The sequence below is a fragment of the Emys orbicularis genome, chromosome 5, assembly GCF_028017835.1.
Source record: "Emys orbicularis isolate rEmyOrb1 chromosome 5, rEmyOrb1.hap1, whole genome shotgun sequence".
NCBI lineage: Eukaryota > Metazoa > Chordata > Testudines > Emydidae > Emys > Emys orbicularis.
The window spans coordinates 144,461,044-144,485,150 of record NC_088687.1 but is presented as its reverse complement, the minus strand read 5'-3'; the positions used below and the strand labels follow the sequence as shown (position 1 = coordinate 144,485,150).

Sequence of the window (24,107 nt, the reverse complement as noted above, 5' to 3'; positions counted from 1 at the left end):
CTCCCCCCCAGATTTGCCCAGCACGTAGGGGACAGGGCACGGCCGGGGGGGCTGGAAAAGGCACGAATTGCCCTGAGCCTCTGCCCCCAAACTCCAGCCCGGCCCCTGAGCTGGGCTTTGGGGTTTTGACATTAAAATAACAAAGTTTGGTTAATGTGGGAATGGTCAGTTCCCACCCCCAGGTCTCTGGGCTTCCCCGGACCCTGGGCGGCTAGTTTGGACACTGTGGGGCGCAGGACACGTCGGCAGCGCCTGCAGGGAGCTGTCACCCCAGCTGGTGGTGCCAGCGCTCCAGGGACCCGAATCCGGCCCAGCCTCGGCCCCCTGCCAGCCCTCTTTCCAGACGGGGCCGAAAAGGGGCAGCAGGTCGCCAAGGCTGCAGAGGGAGTCGGGCGGAGCCGGGATCAGAACCCGAGAGTCCTGGCCCCAGAACCTGGGCTCAGGCTGCTGCCCTCTCTGAGCTCCCGTCTCAAGCCCCAGAGCAGAGCCATGGGGCAGAGCTCCCCAGCAGGGGCCCTTCCCCCCACGGCAGAGCCCCTCATCTCGCCTAGCGCCGCTGGGGGGGTGTTACCAGGAGCTCTCCACCTGCGGCAGCCTGGGGGAGCCCCCCGAAGGAAGGAGGGCAAGGTGCAGTCAGAGTGAGAGACCCCCTGCCCCCAACCAGCCCCCACCCCTTTGCACTACGCCGTGGAGGGACCCAGCCTGCAGTCCATGCAGCCAGGCCCCGGGGGGAGCTTGGCAGGAGAACTGCCCCTGGCTAGAGGATACAGCTTCCCCTCCGGCTGCAGCCTGGCTTCCCACTGAGCTGCGTCCTTGGGGGGGGGGGGGGGGATTTTGGGCACGAGCCCCCCGCAGCCCCTGGGGCCCCAGAGTCAATGGTGAGGTTCGGTCCCTGTGCGTGGTCCGCTCCCTCCGGGGTCCTGGTCCAGTCCCGGGTCACATGGGCGGCACAAGGAGACCTGACATAGCTGCAAGAGAAGGAGAAGGTGTTGGCCGGCATCCCTGGTGCGGGGGCCACGGGGGGGGGGGGGGGGGGCGCGCTCGGGTGCCGCATGCAGCCGAGGAGAGCGGGAAGCGCCAGCCCCACCAGCAGGGCGTCGTGCGGGGAGCAGAACAGAGCTGGGGGGGGGGGGGCGGTGGCAAAGCCGGGCACCTGGGAACCTCCCACAACAGCGTCCCGCTGCCCTCTCCTGCCCAGGGGGCCTGTAGCTCAGTGCTGCAGATGCCAGCGCATGGAGAGAGGCGGGTAGGAGCGCCAGGATCCCAAGCAGCCGTCCTCAGCCTCTCACCCCTTCAGAGCGCTGGGCAGGGCCACGAACCAACGACTCGCTGGGGCCCGGCCCCACTGCCCGGGAACGTCCTGCCACCTTCCCGTCCCCGCGGGCAGGGACGGCCCCAGCTGTCACAGCCCGGCGTGTCCGGCCCAGCTCAGGGGATGCCCAGGCAGTGCAGGCCGGCGGCCTGGGGCAGTCACAGGCTCTGAGTCTCTCCAGGCCAAGGCCCTAGTCACCGGGCCGGGCCCACTCCCACCAGCGATGGGGAGAGGCCACTGGGCGAGCCTGGGTCCCCCCCAGCCCGGCTTGCAACGCGAAAGCTTCCCGTCCCCACAAGGAGCAGGGGACCCACCCAGAGCCCTGGGGGGCGGCCCCCCTCCTCACACAGGGGCAGGGGAGCCAGTGGAGAGACGTACTGTGTCTAGGAATAGGCCAGTCCTTGGAGCGACCGAGCAGGGGGGTGAAACTTGTCGGAGTCCTCAAAAGACTGGTCTGGGCAGCCGAGCACAGCGCAGCAGGGAGGGAAGAAGAGAGGGAAAGTGTCAGCGCGGGAGGGAGGGCGAGAGACAACCAAGGGGGGGGAGCTGGAGCCAGCGCGGCCACTTTACCCCCCCAGCCCACCGGCCAATCCGCGCCCGGCCCCCAGGAATTACACGCCCCCTGCGTGAGATCCCCACCCAGCCACGGCGGGGTCTGCTCCGCTCCACCCCGTCTCTGCTGGGATCCCGCCTGGCCAAGCTGGGATCCACTCCGCCTGGACACTGCTGGGATCCCACCCAGCCATAGCGGGGTCCGCTCCACCCCGTCTCTGCAGGGGATCCCACCTGGCCAAGCTGGGATCCACTCCGCCTGGACACTGCTGGGATCCCACCCGGCCATAACGGGGTCCGCTCCACCCCGTCTCTGCAGGGGATCCCACCTGGCCAAGCTGGGATCCACTCCGCCTGGACACTGCTGGGATCCCGCCCAGCCATAGCGGGGTCCGCTCCGCCCCGTCTCTGCAGGGATCCCGCCCAGCCATAGCGGGGGTCCACTCCGCCTGGACACTGCTGGGATCCCGCCCAGCCATAGCGGGGTCTGCTCCACCCCGTCTCTGGCCAGAGTTAGGCCTCACACCTTGGTCCAGAGAAGGCGCCGGGGCTTGCGAGGAGGTGCCCCAAGGCAGGAGCAGCGGGAACGCCATGTGAGCCGAAGGGAATGCATGCTAGAGCAGGCAGGAGCGGTACACTGTTAACCTGCGGGACTGGCTGCCGCAGGGCGGGAGAGTGGGGAATGACTTCGATGCTTCCAAAAAGAGCACAGGCAAAAAAGCGAGGGGGAGAGATGGACCCGGGCCTGGCCTGGCTCCCTGCTTGGCTCCAGGGCTGGGAGCAGAGTGGGAGGGAGAGGAGCTCGGCACCTTGGCAGGCGGGGCGGCCCCCCAGTGAATTTCTAGCTGTGCCCGTCCAGGGCGTTAGTATCCCAGCCCCCTGTGGGAATCCAGGCCAAGGCCCTGTCGGGCCCCCGCTGCCCACGGATGCAGAGGGGGCGCACGGCGACCCTAGGGTGCAGCCGACTCACCCTGCAGGCTGTTCCCGTTGGTGCTGGTGCAGGTGGGGGTGGGGGAGGTGGGCGGCCGCACCACGGGGGCGAAGGCGCTCTTCTGCTTGACGGCGGAGATCATGTTGACCGGGGAGAAGGAGAAGACGCCGGCGGGGGTGGAGGAGCTGGCGCCGGACGGGAGGGTGATGGAGGAGGCGCCCAGCGGGGGGCTGGAGGGCATGACTGCAGCGGGCAGAGGAGACAGTCAGACAGGCTGGCAGGGGCCCGGGGAGCAGTCAGGTTCAGGACATGGTCTGGGGGGGGCTGGGCAGGGGACTCTGGGGGGTGCCCCCTGCCCCACCCAGCACCAGAAGCTCCAAGGGGGGGACACACCCTGCCCCACCCAATGCTGGGGGCCATGGGGGGCACACCCTGCCCCACCCAGCACAGGATACATGGTGGCGGCATGCGAGGAAGACCCTGAGAGTATGTGCACAGCAGGGGGCAGGGCTGGGGGCTCCGTGATGCTGTGGGGCAGGGCTGTATCGGGCAAGGGGCCCTGGAGACATGGGACCCCCCCTAGAAAGGAGCCATTCCAATGGGGTTACAGAACAACCTGGGGGTCCAGTGCCCGTCTGCACTCTCTGGGGGCGGAGCCGGGGGGGTAAGGGGCGCCAGTGGAGTCACCCTTGCCCAGGGAGTCCCCCATGCAGCCCCCTATGGACGTACGGCAGGAGGTGCCCCCTGCACAGGATGGCAGTGCCCGCCTGTGCCCCTCTGCGACTCACTGGCGTAGGGGGAGTTGGCGGTGGAGCCGTTGAGGAAGCTGGGGGAGCCGGGCACCCCGAGGCCGGTCATGGCCGCCCCCCCGTAGCCGTTCATGCTGGACGTGATGGTGTTGTAGCCGCTCTGCTGCGGGGTGGAGCTGGGCACGTAGCCCCGCGGCGAGACGCTGCTCGTGTTGCGGGCGTAGCCTGTGGGCGACAAGGGGCAGTGTTGGCGGGATGGTTGGGGTGGGGGGGACTGCTCCCACCACCCGCTGACCCTGCTACCTGGTCACAGAGGAGGAAGGAACGCCCCCCCCCCCCCCCTCGGCCAGGTGCATTATGGGAGTGGACTCCCTGGGCAGGACATGGCACCAGACCCCCTGGCCCATCTGAGACCACGCCCAGTCCTCTCCCCTCCCTGACCCGGGTTCACCACAGAGTCAGACCACCCCCCCCGCACCAGAGCCCCCGCCCCGAGGGCAGCTGGCAGGGCCGGGGGGACACAGCGCAGGACCCACCTGCTCCCCAGGACCAGCTGGTGGCCCCGAGGGCTGGGCTGGTCCGAACAGGCAGCGCGATGGCCTGGGGGCTGGACCGTGCCCTGCGTTCCCGGGGGCTCGCCTCGCTGCGGGCACCGTTCAGTCTAACAGGCTCCAAGCAGCAGCACAACCGGCCGGTCTGCCCGAATCACCGCGCAGCTCTCGGCCACCCACGGACTCGGCCCAGAACCTGCCCCCTCGCTGCCTGGTCTGCCGGACCCCCCCAGTGTGACACAAACAGCCCTTTGCACAAAGCATCAGCTCCAGGGGCCACGCGCCTCAGCACTGCAGTGCAGCCACCTCTGGGGAGGGCGCGGCGGCTGTTTAACAGCCACTCAGGTGCAATCTCCTCTGCCAGCTGGCGCCTCTGCCGGCACGGTGCCCCAGGCTGCCAGACTCCTCTCTCCCCTGGGCGCTCGCATGCCTCAGGAAGCTGATTCGCCTGCTCCACATCTTCGCTTGGAGGGTACTGACCTGCCTGGCCTGCCCTGCCCCGCCCCCTGCCCTGGCACTCACAGCACTGGGGCCCCGCGGCTTGGGGCTTTGCTGCAGGGGGAGCGCTGCCCCCCCCCACCCCCCGCACACACCTTGCTCGGTGCCCGGGGCCGAGTCGCTGATGTTGATGGCCAGCTGGCTCCCGAAGGAGTTGACGCCCATCATGCCTGCGTGGGCGTGGTTCCCGGCCAGCGAGGACAGCTGGCTGGGGGTGCGCGGGACGCTGTACAGGGCCTCGGCGATGTCTGCTGCTCGCTTCAGGATGATGTCCTGCAGAGACAGGGACTGCCCGTTACCCCTGGCGACTCGCCCAGCAGCTGCCAGACCGGAGCATCTACCTGGCAAGCCTGGCGTGACCAGGGCAAGGCAGCCAGGCCTGAGGGGCCCACCCCCCACAGCCCGTTCAGACCCTTCCTGCTGGCCGGGGGCACGGGTGACCCCAGCTGCCCGGCCGAGGGGGATGGGGGCTGAGGCCTCCCAAACTTGTGTCATGCAGGCCTGGGACAGCGTGGAACCAAAGGGGCTTGCCAGAGCCCCGGGTGCAGGGAGCTGAGACCCGCGGGGGTTCCTGGGGGTTCGGTCGGCTGGGCCGGAGCAACGTCCATCCAGGGGGCAGGCAGCAGAGGCTGGGTGGGGGCCAGGGGAAGTGGCAGCCCCTGCACGCGGGCGGAGGCAGCTCCCGGAGCTCCTTACTCAATGGCCCTGGAATTCCTGATGTGAAGCAGATGTGGGGCTGGGGCCCAGCCAGCTCCACCGCCCCTGCCTTCCCCAATGGGGGGGAATGGGGGGCAGGGAACAGAGGGGGCAGGGGGATGGGGGGCACACAGTGGAGGGGGATGGATGGGGCAGTGAATGGGGGGATGGGAGGGCATAGGGGGGTGTGGGGGGGAGAGGGGGGGTAGGGAGTGGAGGGGGATGGACAGGGCGGTGAAGGGGTGGGAGGGCATGGAGGGGTAGTGGGGGCAGGGAGAGGAGGGCGACAGATCGGGCAGTGAAGGGGTAGGAGTGGGAGGGCATGGAGGAGGTGTGGGGGGGCAGGGAGCTAAGAGGGATGGACGGGGCAGTGAAGGGGTGGGAGGGCATGGAGGGGTAGTGGGGGGCAGGGAGCGGAGGAGGATGGATTGGGCAGTGAAGGGGTGGGAATGGGAGGGCATGGAGGAGGTGTGGGGGGCAGGGAGCTAAGGGAGATGGATGGGGCAGTGAAGGGGTGGGAGGGCATGGAGGGGGTGTGGGGGGAGGGGCAGGGAGTGGAGGGGGATGGATGGGGCGGTGAAGGGGTGGGAGGGCATGGAGGGGTAGTGGGGGGTAGGGAGTGGAGGGGGATGGACGGGGCAGTGAAGGGGTGGGGGTGGGAGGGCATGGAGAGGATGTGGGGGGAGGGGGGCAGGGAGTGGAGGGGGACAGATGGGGCAGAGAAGGGGTGGGGGTGGGAGGGCATGGAGGGGGTGGGACTGTGCACGGGGTGTTATCTGACCCAATCTCTGTCTCACGGTGCCAGACCGTGCCCACCCCCACTCCTGGGCTCTGGGAGGTGGGCGCTGATGCCAGATGGCCCCTCTGGGTCCCAGCTCGCGCTCTGGGGCAGGAGCCAGTCACAGAGTGAGGGGCACGGGGGGGACGGGACACGTCCCTCTGGCAGGAGACTGTCACTGCTCACAGCCTCCCCAGGCACCAGGCTCTGGCCGGGTGGTGGCAGGACCTGTGTCCCGTCTCCTGCCTGGGTGCCGGCGCGGGGCTGTCACGCCGTCACAGGCTTTGGTCCCCAGGCCACGTCAGGCAGCACAGGCTGGGCAATGCCCAGGAAGGGGGGGTCAGATGCCCTGGTGATGGGCAGGCCGACGGGGCATTCTCCCACCCCCTTGTCCCAGCCAGTCCAGCTGGGCGCCAGTCCTGCGGTACCTGGTTATTGTGCGGCATCCCGTACAGGGCCTCCACCAGGTCTGCCGCCCTCTTCAGCAGGACTTCCTGGGGGGAGAGAGGGGGCTCAGAGGGGGCCGGCGGGGGCTCCGCCCGGCCTCCCCAGGCTGGTAACACTCAGCAGAAGGAGAGTTCTCCAGTCACCTCTCAATGGCGCCGCACCCCCGCAGCACGCCTGGCGTGTTAATCCACGGCCTCTTCACAGCGCCACCCCCAAAGCCAGATGCTTGGCAGGGCCCTCGCCCGCTCACCCCCACCTCCGCAGTGCACGGTGCCCATCACCACTGGGACGGGATGGCCCGGCCATGCCCTGCCTCTACCCAAATCCACGCGCGTGCCCATTCCCACCTCCACAGCCCCACTTGCCTCTGGGCATCACCCCACTGTGATGCTGCAGAGCAGGTGCCAGCTCCTGCCAAGGTCCCCGTGTCTCAGCTGAACAGTGACCAATTCCCGGCTGGAACCAGTCTGGCTGCCCTGGGTGCTCGTGTTGTGAAAACGGGCACGAGGGGGAGGAGAATGTGTTTGGTGTTTTAGGGAATGTTTGTGAGCTGCTGCCTGCATTAATCTCACTGATCCCAGCTGTATCCCAGGTAGTCCCGTGTGAGCATTTGTACTGCGAGTGTGTAACTCACCAGCCGGGAGAGGGACAGGAGTGTGGGAAGTGCTGGTCTCCAACAGGTGCCGTGTCCTGCCCGACATGAGTCGTGCAAGTGGATTCCTCCCGTTGGCTGAGTTCGCAGCTCAGAGCACGTGGGGAAAGGGGGATAAAACCCCCTAACAAGAGGGAATTGTATCTCTATGCGGCTTGGACTTTGGGGGCGAGAGACCGGAGCGCCCAAGGGGACGTCTGCTGGACGTCCATGGTCAGGCTGTTACGGGCCCTGAGGAGTTTGCACTTGGTAATTGGTTGGTGAAATCGGAGCACAGATCTCCCAACCAATGTGGGGCTTGTGTCCTGGTTCCTGGCAGCCTGCCCTGAGACTGGTTCTCACGCTCCTGAGCCCCGGCAGGGCAGCCTGATGCGACCCCCAACATCCAGGTGTCACAGATGCTCCTGAACGTGCCCCAGGGTTCATAGAATATCAGGGTTGGAAGGGACCTCAGGAGGTATCTAGTCCAACCCCCTGCTCAAAACAGGACCAATTCCCAACTAAATCTCCCAGCCAGGGCTTTGAGGTTCCCCTATTCTACGCCGTCTTTCCCCTCCTTACGGCTATTTCGATCTGCCACTCCTGCTGCGCCATGCTCCAGCAGGGAAGCCTCCAATGGGCCCCAATGGGGAGAGGTCTGGTCGAACCTTACCTCTTCTGTGTGACAGATAAGCTGCTTTCCGGCTCCAGCGATGGCACCGCGCCCCCGCTCCATGCCAGCCTAGCTCTGCGCAGTGCGGGTCAGGGTTTCACAGCCTGCACCAGCACTGCGCCAAGCCCAATGTGAGCAGCATCAGGGCAGGACTCAAAGGGTTTGCTGAGATCAGGGCTGGCTGAAACTGGCTCTTTAGACAAAACCTTTCTCCCAGGCCTGGGTCCAGGCCTCCTGCTCCGGTTCCCCTTTTTTGTAGGGTCTGTTCTGGGGTCACAATGTCACTAAACCCCTTTACAAACCTCCGGTGATAGCTGGCCAGACCTGCTGCTTGGTTTGTGGGGCAGGCCAGCTCCGCATGGCTTCCACCTTCAAAGGGTCGGGGTGAACCAACCCACTGCCCATCCTGCGTCCTAGGCAAGGTACCTCTGCGGCCCCCAGCTTGCCAGTGAGGTTGGCTTCTCTACCCCTCTGCAATACAGTTCCCACATGGCTCAGGTGGTCTAAGAACAGCTAAGCCGTCTGCAGAGGCCCTGGAGAAGGTCTGTGATCCCCGCAGGACAGCCCCCCCCACCCCCGCATTAATGAACCTCCACCCCCGAGAGACCAGGTTCCACTGGGAAAACTGACCTTTCCTGGCCACAGCATTCAAGGGAATTTGCCAATAGCCACGAGTCAAATCCAGAGTGCTTATGAACTGCGCACGCATTAACAGGGCCTCTCTCCGCAGTGTGGGGTAAGGGCCAGGCTGGCCTTTACTCTTCTAAAACCCATCTCCTGGTTTTATCCCTGTGAGGTACCATCCCGACAGGAGATGCCCAGGGGCTTCATGCTCCACCTTGTCCTGAATCTGTCGGATTTCTCCGATGGCCCGGCATGCTCCTCGAGGGGCAGCGGGGGCCCTGCAGTGTCAGTGGCATGCGCTGTTCTGTTAGTTAAACCTGGCCGCTTGGAAAATACCTGCCAGCAACATCTCCTGCTTTTGGGGTGGGCTCAAACCCTGCCACAGCTCTGTGCTCTCCAGAGACATCTCTCCCTTACCCTCCCTGACCAAATCTATTCACGGGGCAGGAAATGTTCCCACGTTCCCCTCATCGCCCTTTTGGGGTATGCTCTCCATCTGCTGACATGTCCCGTTTGCATGGCCACGGGGCTCCCCTACATTCCCTGCCCGCATTCACGCTCTCCAGCGCCCCCAAAGTGCCTCCAACAATCCTGCATCTTGTCCTTCCTCACTGGAATCAGCGCTGGCCCCACGGCGTCACCTGTGCCCAAAGACGTTTCTCCAGCCTGCCCACCAGCCCCAGTCTCCTTCAAGGTTCTGACGCACGGGGCCATCACAGCCTTTACATTCGCTATCACACTCCCCTACTGTCCTGTCTCCTCTGTACCACCCTCCCAAGACCGGGGTCCCCACACCTGTCTCCCCAAAGGAGATTGAAAGGGGCAAACCCCAGAGACTCTTGGGTAATGGGAGCAAGGGCTGAAGGTGATCATGAGAAACTGTTTGATCTGGTGGCCAAGGAGCAATTGTTGGGGTAGTTACAGAGGAGGTGAAGGCAGCCGTGTGCGACAAAAACCATCCACGGTTTTAGAGGCTGCAGAAGTTGCTGATGAATATAGAATCCTAGAATCGTAGGACTAGAAGGGACCTCGAGAGGTCACCTAGTCCAGTCCCCTGCACTCAGGGCAGGACTAATTATCTAGACCATCCCTGACAGGTATTTGTCCAACCTGCTCTTAGAAATCACCAATGACGGAGATTCCACAGCCTCTCTAGGCAATTTATTCCAGTGCTTAACCACCCTGACAGTTAGGAAGTTTTTCCTAATGTCCAACCTAAACCGCCCTTGCTGTAATGTAAGCCCATTGCTTCTTGTCCTGTCCTCCGAGGTTAACGAGAACAATTTTTCTCCCTCCTCCTTGTAACGTTTTATGTACTTGAAAACTGTTATCATGTCCCCTCTCAGTCTTCTCTTTTCCAGACTAAACCAACCCAATTGTTTAAATCTTCCCTCATAGCTCATGTTTTCTAGACCTTTCATCGTTTTTGTTGCTCTTCTCTGGACTCTCCGATTTGTCCACATCCTTCCTGAAATGCGGTGCCCAGAACTGGACACAATACTCCAGCTGAGGCCGTATCAGCGCAGAGTAGAGCGGAAGAACGACTTCTTGTGTCCCGCTAATACATCCCAGAATGATATTTTTCATGATCACCATCGGCCCCTGCCCCCATTATCCACTGTCTCATAAAATCACCCATTGTGTGCACATATTCAGGTGAGTGACCCTGTCAAACACTCCGATGTTTCTATACGTCACTGAAGAGGGCTCAGGGGTGAGCTCCAATCTTTCCAACACATTTTCTTTACAAATCTTGTCCACCTCAGCATTGCCCTGCTCCAGATCGTTACAAGCTTGTCTGGCTTTCCCAGCTGATCTGGTTAAGAGGCATGTGCTTGGCCTCTGGGACACTGCGCGCCCCACACAGTCTCTCTTCTGTGCAGTCGGGCAGACCTTCTCCCACTCCCTGGTGCTGGGGGTGTGTGTGTGATCACTGGTTAGAGAAACTCCGTTCGCTGCTCCAGTCCTTTGGGCTGCACTGCTGGAGCTCCCGTCTGCCTCTGGTGGGGTCTGCCACTGTCTGGGCTGCTTCGGTCTCCCTGACCCGCAGTTCCCCCATCAGTCTCTGGTGCTCGTGTTCTTCCTGGGCTCTTGGGGGTTGCAGTCGGGCCAGTTCCCCTGTGGGGGGCTCCTCTGTTGCATCTGGGGCTGGAGGGTCCTTGGCCTTCACCACCTCTTCTTCCCCGGGGGCCTGGTCCAAGCTCTCAGTGCCTGATCTGGAGTTTTCCTGTTATGGGATATTCCCCTCTGCAAACGGATCTGTTCCAGGGCTTTCCCCGCCATGGGTCGCTCATTGTGTCTATTCTGTGACCTGGGCAATTCTCAATACCAAGTTTACACTTTTAACAGCGCTGCGGTCCTGCTCTGTAAACGTCACTCATCTGGGGGATGTGACGCCTGCCACAGCTACGCGGGGGTCAGGCTGCCCTGCAGGGGCTCCAGAGCGTGAGAACCAATCTCAGGGCAGGCTGCCAGGAGCCAGGGCACAGAGCCCACACGGGCGGTGAGTTCTGTACTTCGATTTCACCAATCATGTATCAAGGGCAAACTCCTCAGGCACCAGAACAGCCTCAACACGGAGTCACAGCCAGTCCCTTGGGTGCTCCGATCTCTCTTGCCCCCCTGGTGAGCTGCCTCGTGACAGCTGGTCCCTCTCACCAGGAATCACAGCACTATTCAGCTTACTTCCCGTCCCAAAGGACCAGTCACTTACCCCAGATCAGTTGCACCTTAGATCTCACACAGAGACACAATAAACTATCTAACGATTAACTAGGAAAAGGAAATGAGAATTATTTACAAGGTTAAAGCAGGTAAACATACACACACACAAGTTCCAATCTTAAGCTTCAAAAGGTAACACAATCTTCTATAATAAACAAGTTCTTTATGTCCTTTAGGGCTAACCTGGGCTAAGCACTGGGGATCTTTTGCTTATGCCGAGAAACCTCAACCCCCAGAGTCCAAGCATCATAAAGATCCCGTTCCTTCTTGCTAGGGGTTTCTATTCCTTGCCCCCGCCCCCCATGTGCTCTGAGCTGCAAACTCAGCTGATGGGAGAAATCCACATCTTCACGGGGGGAGGAGGGCAGAACAACCAATGTCTTTTGTCCTCGTTAATGTCCCACAATAGTCCGTCTGGTGTCGCCGGCCCTTCCCTGTGGGCCAGGACGTAACACCTGTTGGAGACCAGCACTTCACACCAGTTACTGTCTCTCTCCTCTCTGGTGAGTTACAATGTCAGACAGGCTCACAATACAACCACTCAAACAGCACCTTACAGTACGGGCCACAGATGCAGTACGTGAGATTAACGCAGGCAGCAACTCACAAGAGTTCAGTAAAGTCTAAACACCAAAAACATTCTTATCACCCATATCCTATTTTACCAGCACTCACAGGGGGGCAGGCGGATCCCAGCTACATATTTGTCAGCATTCAGTTGAGACATGGGGACCTTGGCATGAGCTGGCAGCGGGTCTGCCTGTGTCGCACCCACTCCATGCACCTCCCGGACCCGCAGCACAGTGCCCAGAGCGTTAGCGTGCCCCCCAAGGGGCCCATCAACAACCTCACCCCCAAACCCTACAATAGCTTCTTGTCCCCCTGCTCCTTCTGGCATGGGGAGCTCTCCATGGATCCAAGACGCCCTGTTTGCCCTGGGCGCTGGCTTGTGGCTGGGGCTCAGGGATGGGGGTGTGGGCTGGACGTGGGGTGGGGGCTTGCGGCTCCTGGAGGGGACTCTCGCTCCTCAAGGCTGCGTTTGTCTGGCGGAGTTGAAGAAGGGGCTGTTCCCCCAGGGAGGGGGGTGTCCGGGTTACAGCTGGGGCTGCCTGCCCCTTGTTCCCTGCCTGCGCCCCAGCCCGCTGGGACGTTGCGCTGCCCCACTAGGGCGAGGGCGGAGTGAACCCCTGGGAGCCACTGGCGTACACTGGATTGCAGCGGGCACTGCCGGTGCGCTGGCTGGGCCCTGTCTCCTGGGCTCGGCTCCCCATCTCTGGGGGTGGGGCTAAGGCACTGGCCATGCCCAGGAGGCCTGAGTAAGGGGAGGGGTCCCAGGATGGGGGGGCCCAAGGAGCAGCCCTGGTTGGAGCAATACACACCCCGAGAAGGAGAACCAGCTGGCCCCACTGCAGGGAACCTGGCAACCACCCGCCAGAGACACTGGGCTCCCGGTGCCAGGGGGCCCGTCAGGGCATGGCCAGGAGCCCGGCTGCCCATAGACTGGAGGAACCCTGTGACCGTGCCCTGCTTGGGCAGGTGAGTGCAAGCGGGCACAGCGGTGCTCCACACCCAGCAGGGGCCTAGCCAGGCGGGTCAGAGGCAGGGCTGTGCCCAGGGTGCCCCCTGCAAGGAGGTGTGCGGGGAGACCACGACAAGCCACGGGTGAGCAGCCCTCCCCTGCTACCTCCAGAGGCTCTGGCGCACAGCGAGCCAGGGGAGAGCGCCCCCTACTGAGCCCCTCCCCGCTCCCTGCAGCACTGCGCCCCCTAGCACCAGGCTGGGCACTGGGGAGAGCGCCCCCTACTGAGCCCCTCCCCGCTCCCTGCAGCACTGCGCCCCCTAGCACCAGGCTGGGCACTGGGGAGAGCGCCCCCTACTGAGCCCCTCCCCGCTCCCTGCAGCACTGCGCCCCCTAGCATCAGGCTGGGCACTGGGGAGAGCGCCCCCTACTGAGCCCCTCCCCGCTCCCTGCAGCACTGCGCCCCCTAGCACCAGGCTGGGCACTGGGGAGAGCGCCCCCTACTGAGCCCCTCCCCCCTCCCTGCAGCACTGCGCCCCCTAGTGCTGTACTGGGGCATCGGGGCCAGCCCTGGTTGATTCGCCGTGGCTGGATCAGGACCCCTTGCCCGCCTTTGGGCGAGCGCAGGTTTTCGCGAGAGGACGTTAGCAGAACCCCGAAGCGCCTGCAGACACTGAAGTGAGGAAATGCCGTCCAAGGCCCCCGCTCCGGGCGGCTCCTTCCAACGGGCTGCGCGCCCTGTCATCAGCCAGCCAGCCATCACGGGGCAATCACAGCGCCCGCACGGCGACTGCCCGAGGCGCGGCTTTCCCGAACGGCCCCGGGAGACTCCGGCTGGCTCCAGGGGCTGGGATCAGGCCCTCGGACTGCCAGCTCCTCGGGCAGGGATCAGTGCTTCGTGTCTGGGCCGTGCCCGGCGCAGGGGGGCCTGTGGCCCAGGGAGCCGTAGATTCATAAATGCCAGGGCCAGAAGGGCCCACTGTGCTCACCTAGTCTGACCCCCGGGAGAACAGGCCAGAGACCCGCACCCGCCCGCGCCGCAATTCCTTTGGCCCGAGGCATCACCCCGCCAGGGTGTTGAAAGCACTGAAGAAATAAGGCCCAAGAGGGAGCGATCCCTGGCTACACCCCCAAGTCAAACCGGTTTAATTTAAATCAGGTTCAGACTAGTTCAGTGAGAGTGGTGCAGAGCCAGTGTGGACACTCCTCCCCTACGCCAGGGCAATCGGTACAAGCCATGTTCCCTCTGGAGTCCGAGCGTCCACATGGCCAGGGGGCCACGGCACCACTTCCGGCTCAGCCCTGCAGCCCTGTCTGCACCGAGCGGTAACCCGGCGGGCGGGGCGGAGCTGGCGGTGCAGCAGCCGGTCCTGAGGAGCGCCAGGCGTGGACAGTCGTACTCAATCCCAGGGGGACAAGCCCCGTGTCAGGTGCAGCGCAGACCCGTGGGTCCCTCGGGCCCAGAGCGGGCAGCCGGACGCACCCAGGCTCCCCAGTCCCGGGGCCGCAAGGGGGGTGACAGGAGGGGTGATGTGAGGGACGGGCAGGGCGGGGCACTGGGGGCGCTCTCTGGAGCCGGGGGGGGGGAGGACGGAGATCAGGAGAGGGCACATCCGGCGCGATTTTACCCCCAGGGGTCAACCATAAAGCCACAGCTGGAGGTATGGGGGCCCTTTTCTCCTCTCTCCAGTCCCTGCCCCCCCTCGCCTGCCCGCCCCAGCCTCCCATCACCCCTGCCCCGCAGGCCTCTGCCAACGCAGACACCGGACAGCAACCTGACCCTGGGCCGTGTCGTAACTGGGGTCAGCCACTAGAGGGTGCACCCTCCCCTGGATACACCACACACCCCAATACACAACACACACACTCACATCCCGATACACAACACACGTGCCCCGATACACACCCACCCACCTGATATACAGCACCCACACCCCAATACACAACACACACATATACACAACACACTTACCCCCTGATACACACAACACACCCACCCACACTGATACACAACACACACACTCACATCCCGATACACAACACACTTACACATCCCCCCAACATCCCCGATATACAACACACACACACACACACACACTCACATCCCGATACACAACACACGTGCCCCGATATACAACACACACCCCAATACGCAGCACCCTCGATACACCCCTCCCCCAATACACAACACACCCACTCACATTGGTACACAACACACACACTCACATCCCGATACACAACACACCTGCCCCGATACACAACACAAACACACCCACTCACATCACGATACACAACACACTCACACCCCCCCCATCCCCGATATACAACACACACACCCCAATATACAGCACCCCAGATACACACATCCACACCCCCGATATGCAACACCCACACCCCAATACACAGTACACCCTCAGATACACACCACACACACCAATATACAACACACCCTCCCCTAATACACAGACACCCCCCCGATATACAATACACACATTCACCCAGAGATACACAACACACACACTGGTATACAACATACACACACACACATCCCCTGATATACAACACACACAGCACCCCCGATACACTCCCCCAATACACAATGCACACACACACACAGATACACCCCCCAGCCCAGGGGAAGCTGGTGTGTGGAGGGAAAGGCACTGAGAAGGAGTCTGCCAGGCCTTGGCCCCCTGCCTGGTTCCCAGCTGTTTGCCCAGGGCCCCCCAGCGTGCGGCAATGGCGTGCGTGGGGGCGAGGCGGGCAGCGCCTGTCCGTCCAGCCCCCCCGCCACTGAGATCCGTAGTATTGACTTGTTGTCAAGCTAAGCAGGGGCAATCCCAGCCACGCGCTCGCAGGCCGTCTGTTTCCTCTGTCCAATCAATGCCGCCATGGAGAAGGCCCGGCTGCAGCCCGCACCCACCGCCCGCTCGCTCAGGCTGATCACCAGTGCGGGCGGCACTGACCCTGGGATTGCTGGGGTGCGGGCAGGTGGCGAGTGGGCTGTGACTGCCCTTCTCCGGGCACACCGGGCCCCCGGCCTGGGCTGGCTACTTTGGCTACACCGGGGCCTAATGCAGCCAACCCCTCCGCGCCCACGTGTCTCAGCTATGGGCACGGGCTGGGGGCACCAAACCTCCCAGCCACGAGGGGGGGGGTCATGGCGGGGGGGCCCTCATCTGGCCCGCAGCACGGACACAGTGCCCTTCGAACAGCCGCCCCAGCCAGTGCTAAGCCGGGACCCGGGGAGGGGTGGGTGGTCCTGGTACAGCCCTGGACGCCTGGACACCCCATCAGCACCCTCCCCCATGCCCCACACGCGCACGCCTGTCACAGCTGGGGGGAGAAACTGGGGAGCAGTGCAGGCCTGAGGGAGAAGTCCTGGCTCTCACCCACTAGACCCCACTCCCTTCCCAAAGCCAGGAATGGAACCCAGGAGTCCTGAGGCCCACCCCTTGCTCTGCCCAGCGGACCCCCCTCTATCTGACAGTAGGTGGCACAAAGAATGCCGTGCTGTTCCCCCACTCCCGGCAGAGGACTCGGGTTCTAATCCTGCGTCTGGGCCCTGGGGCAGGTCGTTCCCCCTTGCGGCCCCCATGTGTATGCTGGGACGGGGGGTCCCTGCCCCCATCCCCGCAGGGGCAGCAGCGAGCGCAGCATGGGCAGCTGGGCCCTGTCACCACATGATGAATGGCTCCAATTTGTCAGCAGCTTCGGCCTGTCACTTCTCATCAGGCGGCCCTGGCCCAGCTTGGAGCCATTAGTGTCACTGCGCGCGCGGGGGGGGGGGGGGGGGGAGACAGGCCCGTCTGGGCCCGGCTCTCTGCAGCGCCCCAAGGCCCCCACCTCTCACGCAGCCCAACACTGGCTGTGCCCCCATCCCGGCTGCCTGGCCTGGCACCAGCAAACCGCTGTCCCCGTCCGGGGCAAGGGGCGCCAAGGGGGGCACAGGGAGGGAGGGGTGCCAGAGGCGGCACAAGTCTCGGAGGCACCCGTTCTCTCAGGGGTGCGGCATGCCAGGCCTGTAGTCCCCAGCCAGCCCGACAGCCCCTCCCCGTTGCACCCCCTGGGCCGGTCGGTCAGGCTGTGCTCTCCCGGGCAGCGCTGGGGTGTCTGTATGTTGGGAAAGTGCCTCGGGAAACAAAACCCAGATTCGCATTGATGATGGTGGCCTCGATCCCGCGAGCAGACCCAGCTGGGCGGCCCTGGCAGTGGGGACTTCCCGGCCACTTGCGCCTCAGTTTCCCCCTCGGGAGGCGGGGGCAGGACAGGGTGACAGCAGAATAGGAGGGAAGATGTTCGGCCAAGCCGCGCCATTCCCCTCCCCTGCCGCCTCAGCCCGGGTGCCAGTGTGCTGTCCGGGCACGGGGAGCATGGGGCCAGAGCCGTGCAGCCGTTCACTGGCAGTGCTGTGGAGCCACCCGCTAGTCACCCTGCTGGGCTGGCGGCACGGGAACCTGACCGCCGTGGGGCTGTCCACCCTCCGTGCCCTGCGGGGGAGCACCCTACCTTGGGTAAGCGCTCGGGGTCTCCGGGGTGCCGGGGGATCACCTTCTGCAGCCGCTGGAACCCGTAGTCGATGGTCGGCTCGTTCAGTGCTGGGGAGGGAGGGAGACAGCGAGGGTCAGGTGCCATGGGCCGGGGCTCCCTCTAAACCCCACCTGCCTGAGGGGAGGGGCTGGCGCGGTCCTTGTGGGGGAAACTGAGGCACGGCGCAGGGGGCTGACCTACCCATGGGCAGAGCCAGGCCACAGAACCCAGGAGTCCTGGGGTGACAAAGTGGGAATGTTTTGTAATGATTCTATGACCCCGGTGTGCGCCTCAGTTTCCCCGCAGCCTTGCCTGGCTCCCAGAGGGAGGAAAGGACGACATTCGCTCTCAGGGCGGCGTGCATGTCGCTGAGCTGTCGGGCTAAAGAGCGGGCGAGTCTGATCCAAAGCCACAAGGACCCGAGATGACGATGGACAATCCCCGAGGCCAGAACGCTGACCCCAGTGGCTCTGGGACTGCGATCTGGGAGGGGACCTGCAGGGATAAGGGGCCGGCTCCTGGCACAGGCCAGAGAGAGCCAGAGCTAGAGGTGAACCCGCTGCCCCCGACTGGTGCTTTGCTGGGGGCAGGACAGACGGTGCTTTCACCCCTACGTCTCAGGGCTGCCCCAGGGCTGCGTCCAGGTGCCCGACAAACCGGGCTCGGTCTGCGAATGCAGCCGGGTGTCACTGCATAACCCTGGGGGTGCACTGCTCTGTGCAGGGGGCGAGGCTCTCCCGGGGGCTGGCCCCATGCCACTCGCTGGGCACAGCTCCCTGCGGGAAACGGGGATGGAGCCCAGAGGCTCCATCTAGGAAGTGGGGCCCAGGCGAGGAAGAGTGGGACCCAGCGGGGGCCTGGCATACTGAGGGGGGCTCCCCGGGACTGTTTAAAAGGTGGGGCGTTGCCCCGATCCCATGGGTCCGTGACCCCTGGGCCCAGCCACATGCTCTGCTCCCGCCTCCTCGCGTTCGTGACATGGAGTCTATCCAGGGGCCAGGATGTCCCTGTCTCTCCCCCAACCCCCGCAGCTGCATGGCCAGAGACCCAGGGCCCAGGGCCAGAGGGGCAGACAGACAGACAGCGGGCGGCTGGGTGCGGAGGTGAGAGGACAGGCACTGCAGGCTGGCAGCAGGAGCCCCTGGCCGCTCCGGGTGGGACGGGCTGGTTCCCGGGGAAGGCTTGGGGATGGGCAGGCTTGCCCCGGCCCCACAGCAATGGCCCAGACAGGCCGTCTCCCCCCCCCGTCACCCCACGCTCTGAGCTGTGTGCTGGGGGCGCCCGCCAGCGGCTCCACCCCGCAGCGGGGAGCACGGCACCCGGCCGGCCGGGGCCCAAACCGCCTGACAGGGGAGCCGCCGCTCAGCAGCCAGGGCTCCCCCAGAGCACATGCCAGCGGGGGGCAGTTGGGGATGGAGGGAGAATCACTGACACACACACACGGTGTGACATACACACACTGCCTCACACACAGCATCACACACAGGGTCTCACACACACGCGGTATTACTAGGATGAGCAGATGTCCTGATTTTATAGTGACAGTCCCTATATTCAGGGCTTTATCTTATATAGGCTCCCATTACCCCCCACCCCGTCCCGATTTTTCATACTTGCTGTCTGGTCACCCTAGGTATTACACACACGGTGTCATGTCACACACACAGTGTCTCAGACACGGTGCTACACACACAAGTCTAACACACACGCGGTGTCACACACACGGTGTCATGTCACACACACAGGGTCTCACACAGACGAGGTGTCACACACAGCAATGCCCCTCCCAGGAACACACATGTATTGATCCCCCCCCCCACACACACACACACACCTTCTCAATCTTTCATGGCTGGGCAAAGCCAGAGATGCTGGAAATTGGGACCTGGCCAGCGGAGCAGGGGCCAAATCAATCACTAACCGCCCCCCCCCAGTGCCTCAGCCGGGTCGACACGCACAGAACAGGCCTGATCTGGAAAGGGAGGCTGAGCGCTGGGCACACCCCCCCCCAGGGTCCCCTCGGACCCCCGCACAGCAGGCAGGGGGAGCGGGAGGGGGTGTCGGGGAGCCCAGACTAGTGCCCTACAAAAGGGAGCAACCCGGAGCATCGGCTCTCTGCCCTCCTGTCTCTCCCCATCCGTCCCCCGCCTGCATCTCCCCCGCACCGACCCTCCTCCCCTCCCTCCCTCCATCTACCCCCCCACCTACCCGTCCCCCGCCTGCATCTACCCCCCACCGACCCTCCGACCCTCCCTCCATCCATCTACCCCCACCTACCCATCCCCCACCTGCATCTCCCCCGCACCGACCCTCCTCCCCTCCCTCCATCCATCTACCTCCCCACCTACCCGTCCCCCACCTGCATCTACCCCCCACCGACCCTCCGACCCTCCCTCCATCCATCTACCCCCCACCTACCCATCCCCCACCTGCATCTACCCCGCACCGACCCTCCTCCGACCACCCACCTCCCTCCCTCCATCCCTGCCTCTCCCATCCCCCCACCCACCTACCCATCCTCCATGCATCTACCCCCCACCGACTCTCCAACCCTCCCTTCATCCCCATCACTCCATCCATCTCCCCCCACCTATCCATCCCCTGCATGCACCTACCCCCCACCGACCCTCCCTCCATCCATCTACCCCCCCACCTACCCATCCCCCGCATGCATCTACCCCCCACCGACCCTCCGTCCATCCCCTACCTACCCATACTCCATGCATCTACCCCCACCGACCCTCTTCTGTCCACCCACCTCCCTCCCTCCAGCCACCTACCCCCCGACCTACCTACCCATCCTATCACCAAACCAACCCTCTATAATCTACCCCCATGTACCCCTACCTACCTACCTCCATTTACCCCTCCGCCTCGCCCCATACACACAACCCTCTAGCCATCTGCCCCCTCACTGTTCCCCCCCCAGCCCCTCTGGGTCTAGCCTGGGATGGGGGGTGATTCAGAGCTCACCAGGGTCCGGACGGAGGCCCCCCTCCCACTCCTGCATTCCCACGGGCTCAGGGGAGGCAGGTCCTTGCTGTCCCGCCCCTCCGTGCCCAGGCTGGGGGCACCCGTCAGAGCAGGGGCCCGGTCTGTGGGCCATTGGCAGGGAGCAGTCTGGGCAGGACACAGCACGCCAGCCCAGGGCTGCCCCCCACAGGCCTCCCACCATGGGGGAGGAGGAAATGGCATCCCAAGAGCAGGCCAACGAGACAACGGCCACCAAGGATGATTTCCTGGCCATCCAATGGGCTCGAGGCCTCGGGGGCGACCGATCACCCACCAGTCCCTGGCCACCCAGACCCCCAGTAACTCCCAGAATCCCCCGGGGCGGGGAGAGGCAGTGCTGCCTAGCAGTTACACCAGCAGGTTCCACTCCCACCTCTGCCACCCACTCGCTCTCTGGCCCTGGGCACGTCACTCGTCCCTCCCGCCACCGTGGCCGAGCGGTGGCGGAGCAGGTGAGCGTGGCTGGGAGTGCCCTGCCCGGCCTGGCCGCGCCCCTCACCTGTGTAGACGAATCGGCCGGGCGCTCCCTTGCAGAACTGCTTCGACTTGTAGGAGAGTGTCACCTCCACCACGCCGGGGATGTGGCGAGGCGGCGTCTGCACCCGGATGGCGTGAGGGGTGATTAGCTGCAAGGGGCAGGAGAGAGGGGGGCTGAGCCCATGGGCAGTGGGGGGGGGGAGATGATGACCGGGGGGCAATGGGGGGGTGATTAAGGCCCCGATTCAGGTGCAGATTCACTCTCCTCCCCCCGCGCCCCCAGGGCTGAGCCCAGCTGGCTCCCCCGGCCTCTCAAGCTCACAGACTAGCCAGTGCAAGGACCCGTCGCTGGCCAGCCAGGGGCACGAGGAAGCTCCATCACAGCCCCCCCTCGTGGGGAGCCCATCCCCAGGCCCTCTGCCCTCGCCCAGCTCCCCAGGCCAGGCTGGGCCGGGGCTCCCTCCGGGGCAGGGGCTGAGCCCTGGGCCAGGAGTGGCCTGGCACTGGGAGATGGGCGGTAGGGATCGGGTGGGGCCGGAGCTCTGAAGGGAGCCTGGCTCCACACCTTAGGGTGCTGCACAACACAAGGCCAGGCCCCTTGGCCTTGACCCACAGCTACCCCTGGCCCAGCCCGAAGGGGCCCTGCCTGGCGCGGTGGTGGGAGGCCTCAGGCTGGACAGAGGCGTGGGGGGCGGAGAGGCACCGGGGGAAGGGGGCCCCACGCTCGCCCACCTCGCTCCACACCAGCATGGTGCCGAAGACGACCTGCAGCCCGTCAAAGAAGTTGTCGCCGATGACGATGACGGTGGCGCCGCCCGTCGTCCACCCTTCGCTGGGGCTGATGGCCTTGATGCAGGGGGTGGCTGCTGCGGGCGGGGAGGGAGAGACAGGGCGTCATCAGGGGGTGACAGAGAGCGGGGAGCACGGGGAGAGCTGGGACGCGGAGGAGGAAAAAGCAGGTGAGGAGAGAGCAGGGATAGGATGGGAGACAGATAGATAGATAGATAGATAGATAGATAGATAGATAGATAGATAGATAGATAGATAGATAGATAGACAGGAGGGGTGTGAATGGGGATCGAAGGACAGAGGGAGGGGTGAGAATGGGGACGGATGGATGGAGGGACAGACAGAGGGGTGTGTAGGGGGATGCATGGATGCAGGGGTGTGATGGGGGTGGAAGGACAGGCGGAGGGGTGTGTATGGGGGCAGATGGATGGAGGGACGGAAGGACGGAGGGAGGGGTGTGTATGGGGAGGGATGGACGGAAGGACTGGAGGAGGGGTGTGTATGGGGGTGGATAGACAGAGGGGTGTGATGGAGTGGTGAGAATGGGGAGAGATGGATGGATGGATGGAGGGGTGTATATGGGGGTGGAAGGATGGAGGGTGTGTAGGGGGACGGATGGATGGAGGGAGGGATGGATGGAAGGACGGATGGAGGGGTGTGTATGGGGAGGGATGGAGGGAGGGAGGGGAGCGTATGGGGAAGGATGGATGGAGGGATGGAGGAAGGGGTGTGATGGGGTGGAAGGATGGAGGGTGTGTAGGGGGACAGATGGATGGAAGGACGGATGGAGGGATATGTATGGGGAGGGATGGATGGAGGGATGGAGGAAGAGGTGTGATGGGGTGGAAGGATGAAGGGTGTGTAGGGGGACGGATGGATGGATTCATAGATTCATAGATTCTAGGACTGGAAGGGACCTCGAGAGGTCATCGAGTCCAGTCCCCTGCCCGCATGGCAGGACCAAATACTGTCTAGACCATCCTGGATAGACATTTATCTAACCTACTCTTAAATATCTCCAGAGATGGAGATTCCACAACCTCCCTAGGCAATTTATTCCAGTGTTTAACCACCCTGACAGTTAGGAATTTTTTCCTAATGTCCAATCTAGACCTCCCTTGCTGCAGTTTAAGCCCATTGCTTCTTGTTCTATCCTTAGAGGCTAAGGTGAACAAGTTTTCTCCCTCCTCCTTATGACACCCTTTTAGATACCTGAAAACTGGTGGGAGGGAGAGATGGAAGGACGGATAGAATCAATCATAGAATCATAGAATCATAGAATATCAGGGTTGGAAGGGACCTCAAGAGGTCATCTAGTCCAACCCCCTGCTCAAAGCAGGACCAATTCCCAACTAAATCATCCCAGCCAGGGCTTTGTCAAGCCGGGCCTTAAAAACCTCCAAGGAAGGAGACTCCACCACCTCCCTAGGTAACGCATTCCAGTGCTTCACCACCCTCCTAGTGAAATAGTGTTTCCTAATATCCAACCTGGACCTCCCCCACTGCAACTTGAGACCATTGCTCCTTGTTCTGTCATCTGCCACCACTGAGAACAGCCGAACTCCATCCTCTTTGGAACCTCCCTTCAGGTAGTTGAAGGCTGCTATCAAATCCCCCCTCATTCTTCTCTTCTGGAGACTAAACAATCCCAGTTCCCTCAGCCTCTCCTCATAAGTCATGTGCTCCAGACCCCTAATCATTTTTGTTGCCCTCCGCTGGACTCTTTCCAATTTTTCCACATCCTTCTTGTAGTGTGGGGCCCAAAATTGGACACAGTATTCCAGATGAGGCCTCACCAATGTCGAATAAAGGGGAACGATCACGTTCCTCGATCTGCTGGCAATGCCCCTACTTATACAGCCCAAAATGCCGTTAGCCTTCTTGGCAACAAGAGCACACTGTTGACTCATAACATGAGTGGATGGAGGGGTGTGTATGGGGAGGGATGGATGGAGGGAGGGGAGAGTATGGGGAGGGATGGATGGAGGGATGGAGGAAGGGGTGTGATGGGGTGGAAGGATGGAGGGTGTGTAGGGGGACGGAGGGAGGGAGGGAGGGAGGGGTGGATGGAAGGACGGATGGAGGGGTGTGTATGGGGAGGGATGGAGGGAGGGAGGGGGGCAGATGGACTTCCTCGGGGCAGCAGGGCTGGGACACCAGTTCCCTGTGGGAAGGGCAAAGCTTCCCTCAGGGTGGGGGCTGGGGGGAGCTCTGGAGTGCGGCTCTGCGCAGGGCCGCTGGGCACTCCCGGCCCCAGAGAGGGTCTTGCCTGCCGGGCCCGGGGGGTCAGCGCTGGGGGAGACGCAGACGCCGAGGCCGGGGGTTTGCCAGCTGGGACCGGCAGTTCCACAGAGGCCGTAATGTAGCCCGGCTGGGGGGCCTGGCCCCCAAATGCCAGTGGGGGTGGGGTGGGGAAGGAACAGAGGGTGGACTTATGCAGTGTCACAGCAGCTGCAGCGGGGAGAGGTCCCAGGGCCCGGCGGGCGAGTGGAGGTTCGGTGGTGGGGCCGGGGGCACCCACTTCCCCAGGGACCTGTGCAAGGGCCAGCGTCAGGGAGCATGCGCTGGGCTCCTGGTACCAGCCCTGGCAGGCCGGGAGGGAGGGTGCGAGGGT

At 63.5% G+C, this 24,107-nt stretch overlaps 1 protein-coding gene across 15 annotated transcripts in view; it reads right to left on the bottom strand.

Annotated features, from left to right (window-relative positions):
• Nucleotides 1-936: 936 nt before the first annotated feature.
• The window catches only part of LOC135879486 (transcription factor COE3-like), an 82,418-nt gene continuing 59,247 nt past the window's right edge, over nucleotides 937-24,107 (bottom strand). For 3 of the 15 annotated variants that reach the window (XM_065405484.1, XM_065405488.1, XM_065405489.1), the window contains 8 exons: nucleotides 21,437-21,567; nucleotides 20,727-20,853; nucleotides 17,195-17,283; nucleotides 6,496-6,561; nucleotides 4,689-4,866; nucleotides 3,584-3,769; nucleotides 2,835-3,038; nucleotides 937-968 (listed from right to left, as the gene is read on the bottom strand). In XM_065405484.1, coding sequence (XP_065261556.1) covers nucleotides 937-968; nucleotides 2,835-3,038; nucleotides 3,584-3,769; nucleotides 4,689-4,866; nucleotides 6,496-6,561; nucleotides 17,195-17,283; nucleotides 20,727-20,853; nucleotides 21,437-21,567 — 1,013 coding nt within the window. Of the gene's footprint in view, nucleotides 969-1,695; nucleotides 1,767-2,834; nucleotides 3,039-3,583; nucleotides 3,770-4,688; nucleotides 4,867-6,495; nucleotides 6,562-17,194; nucleotides 17,284-20,726; nucleotides 20,854-21,436; nucleotides 21,571-23,849; nucleotides 23,874-24,107 lie in introns of those variants that run through there. The other 12 variants (XM_065405490.1, XM_065405492.1, XM_065405485.1 and 9 more) reach the window with 11 other exon arrangements.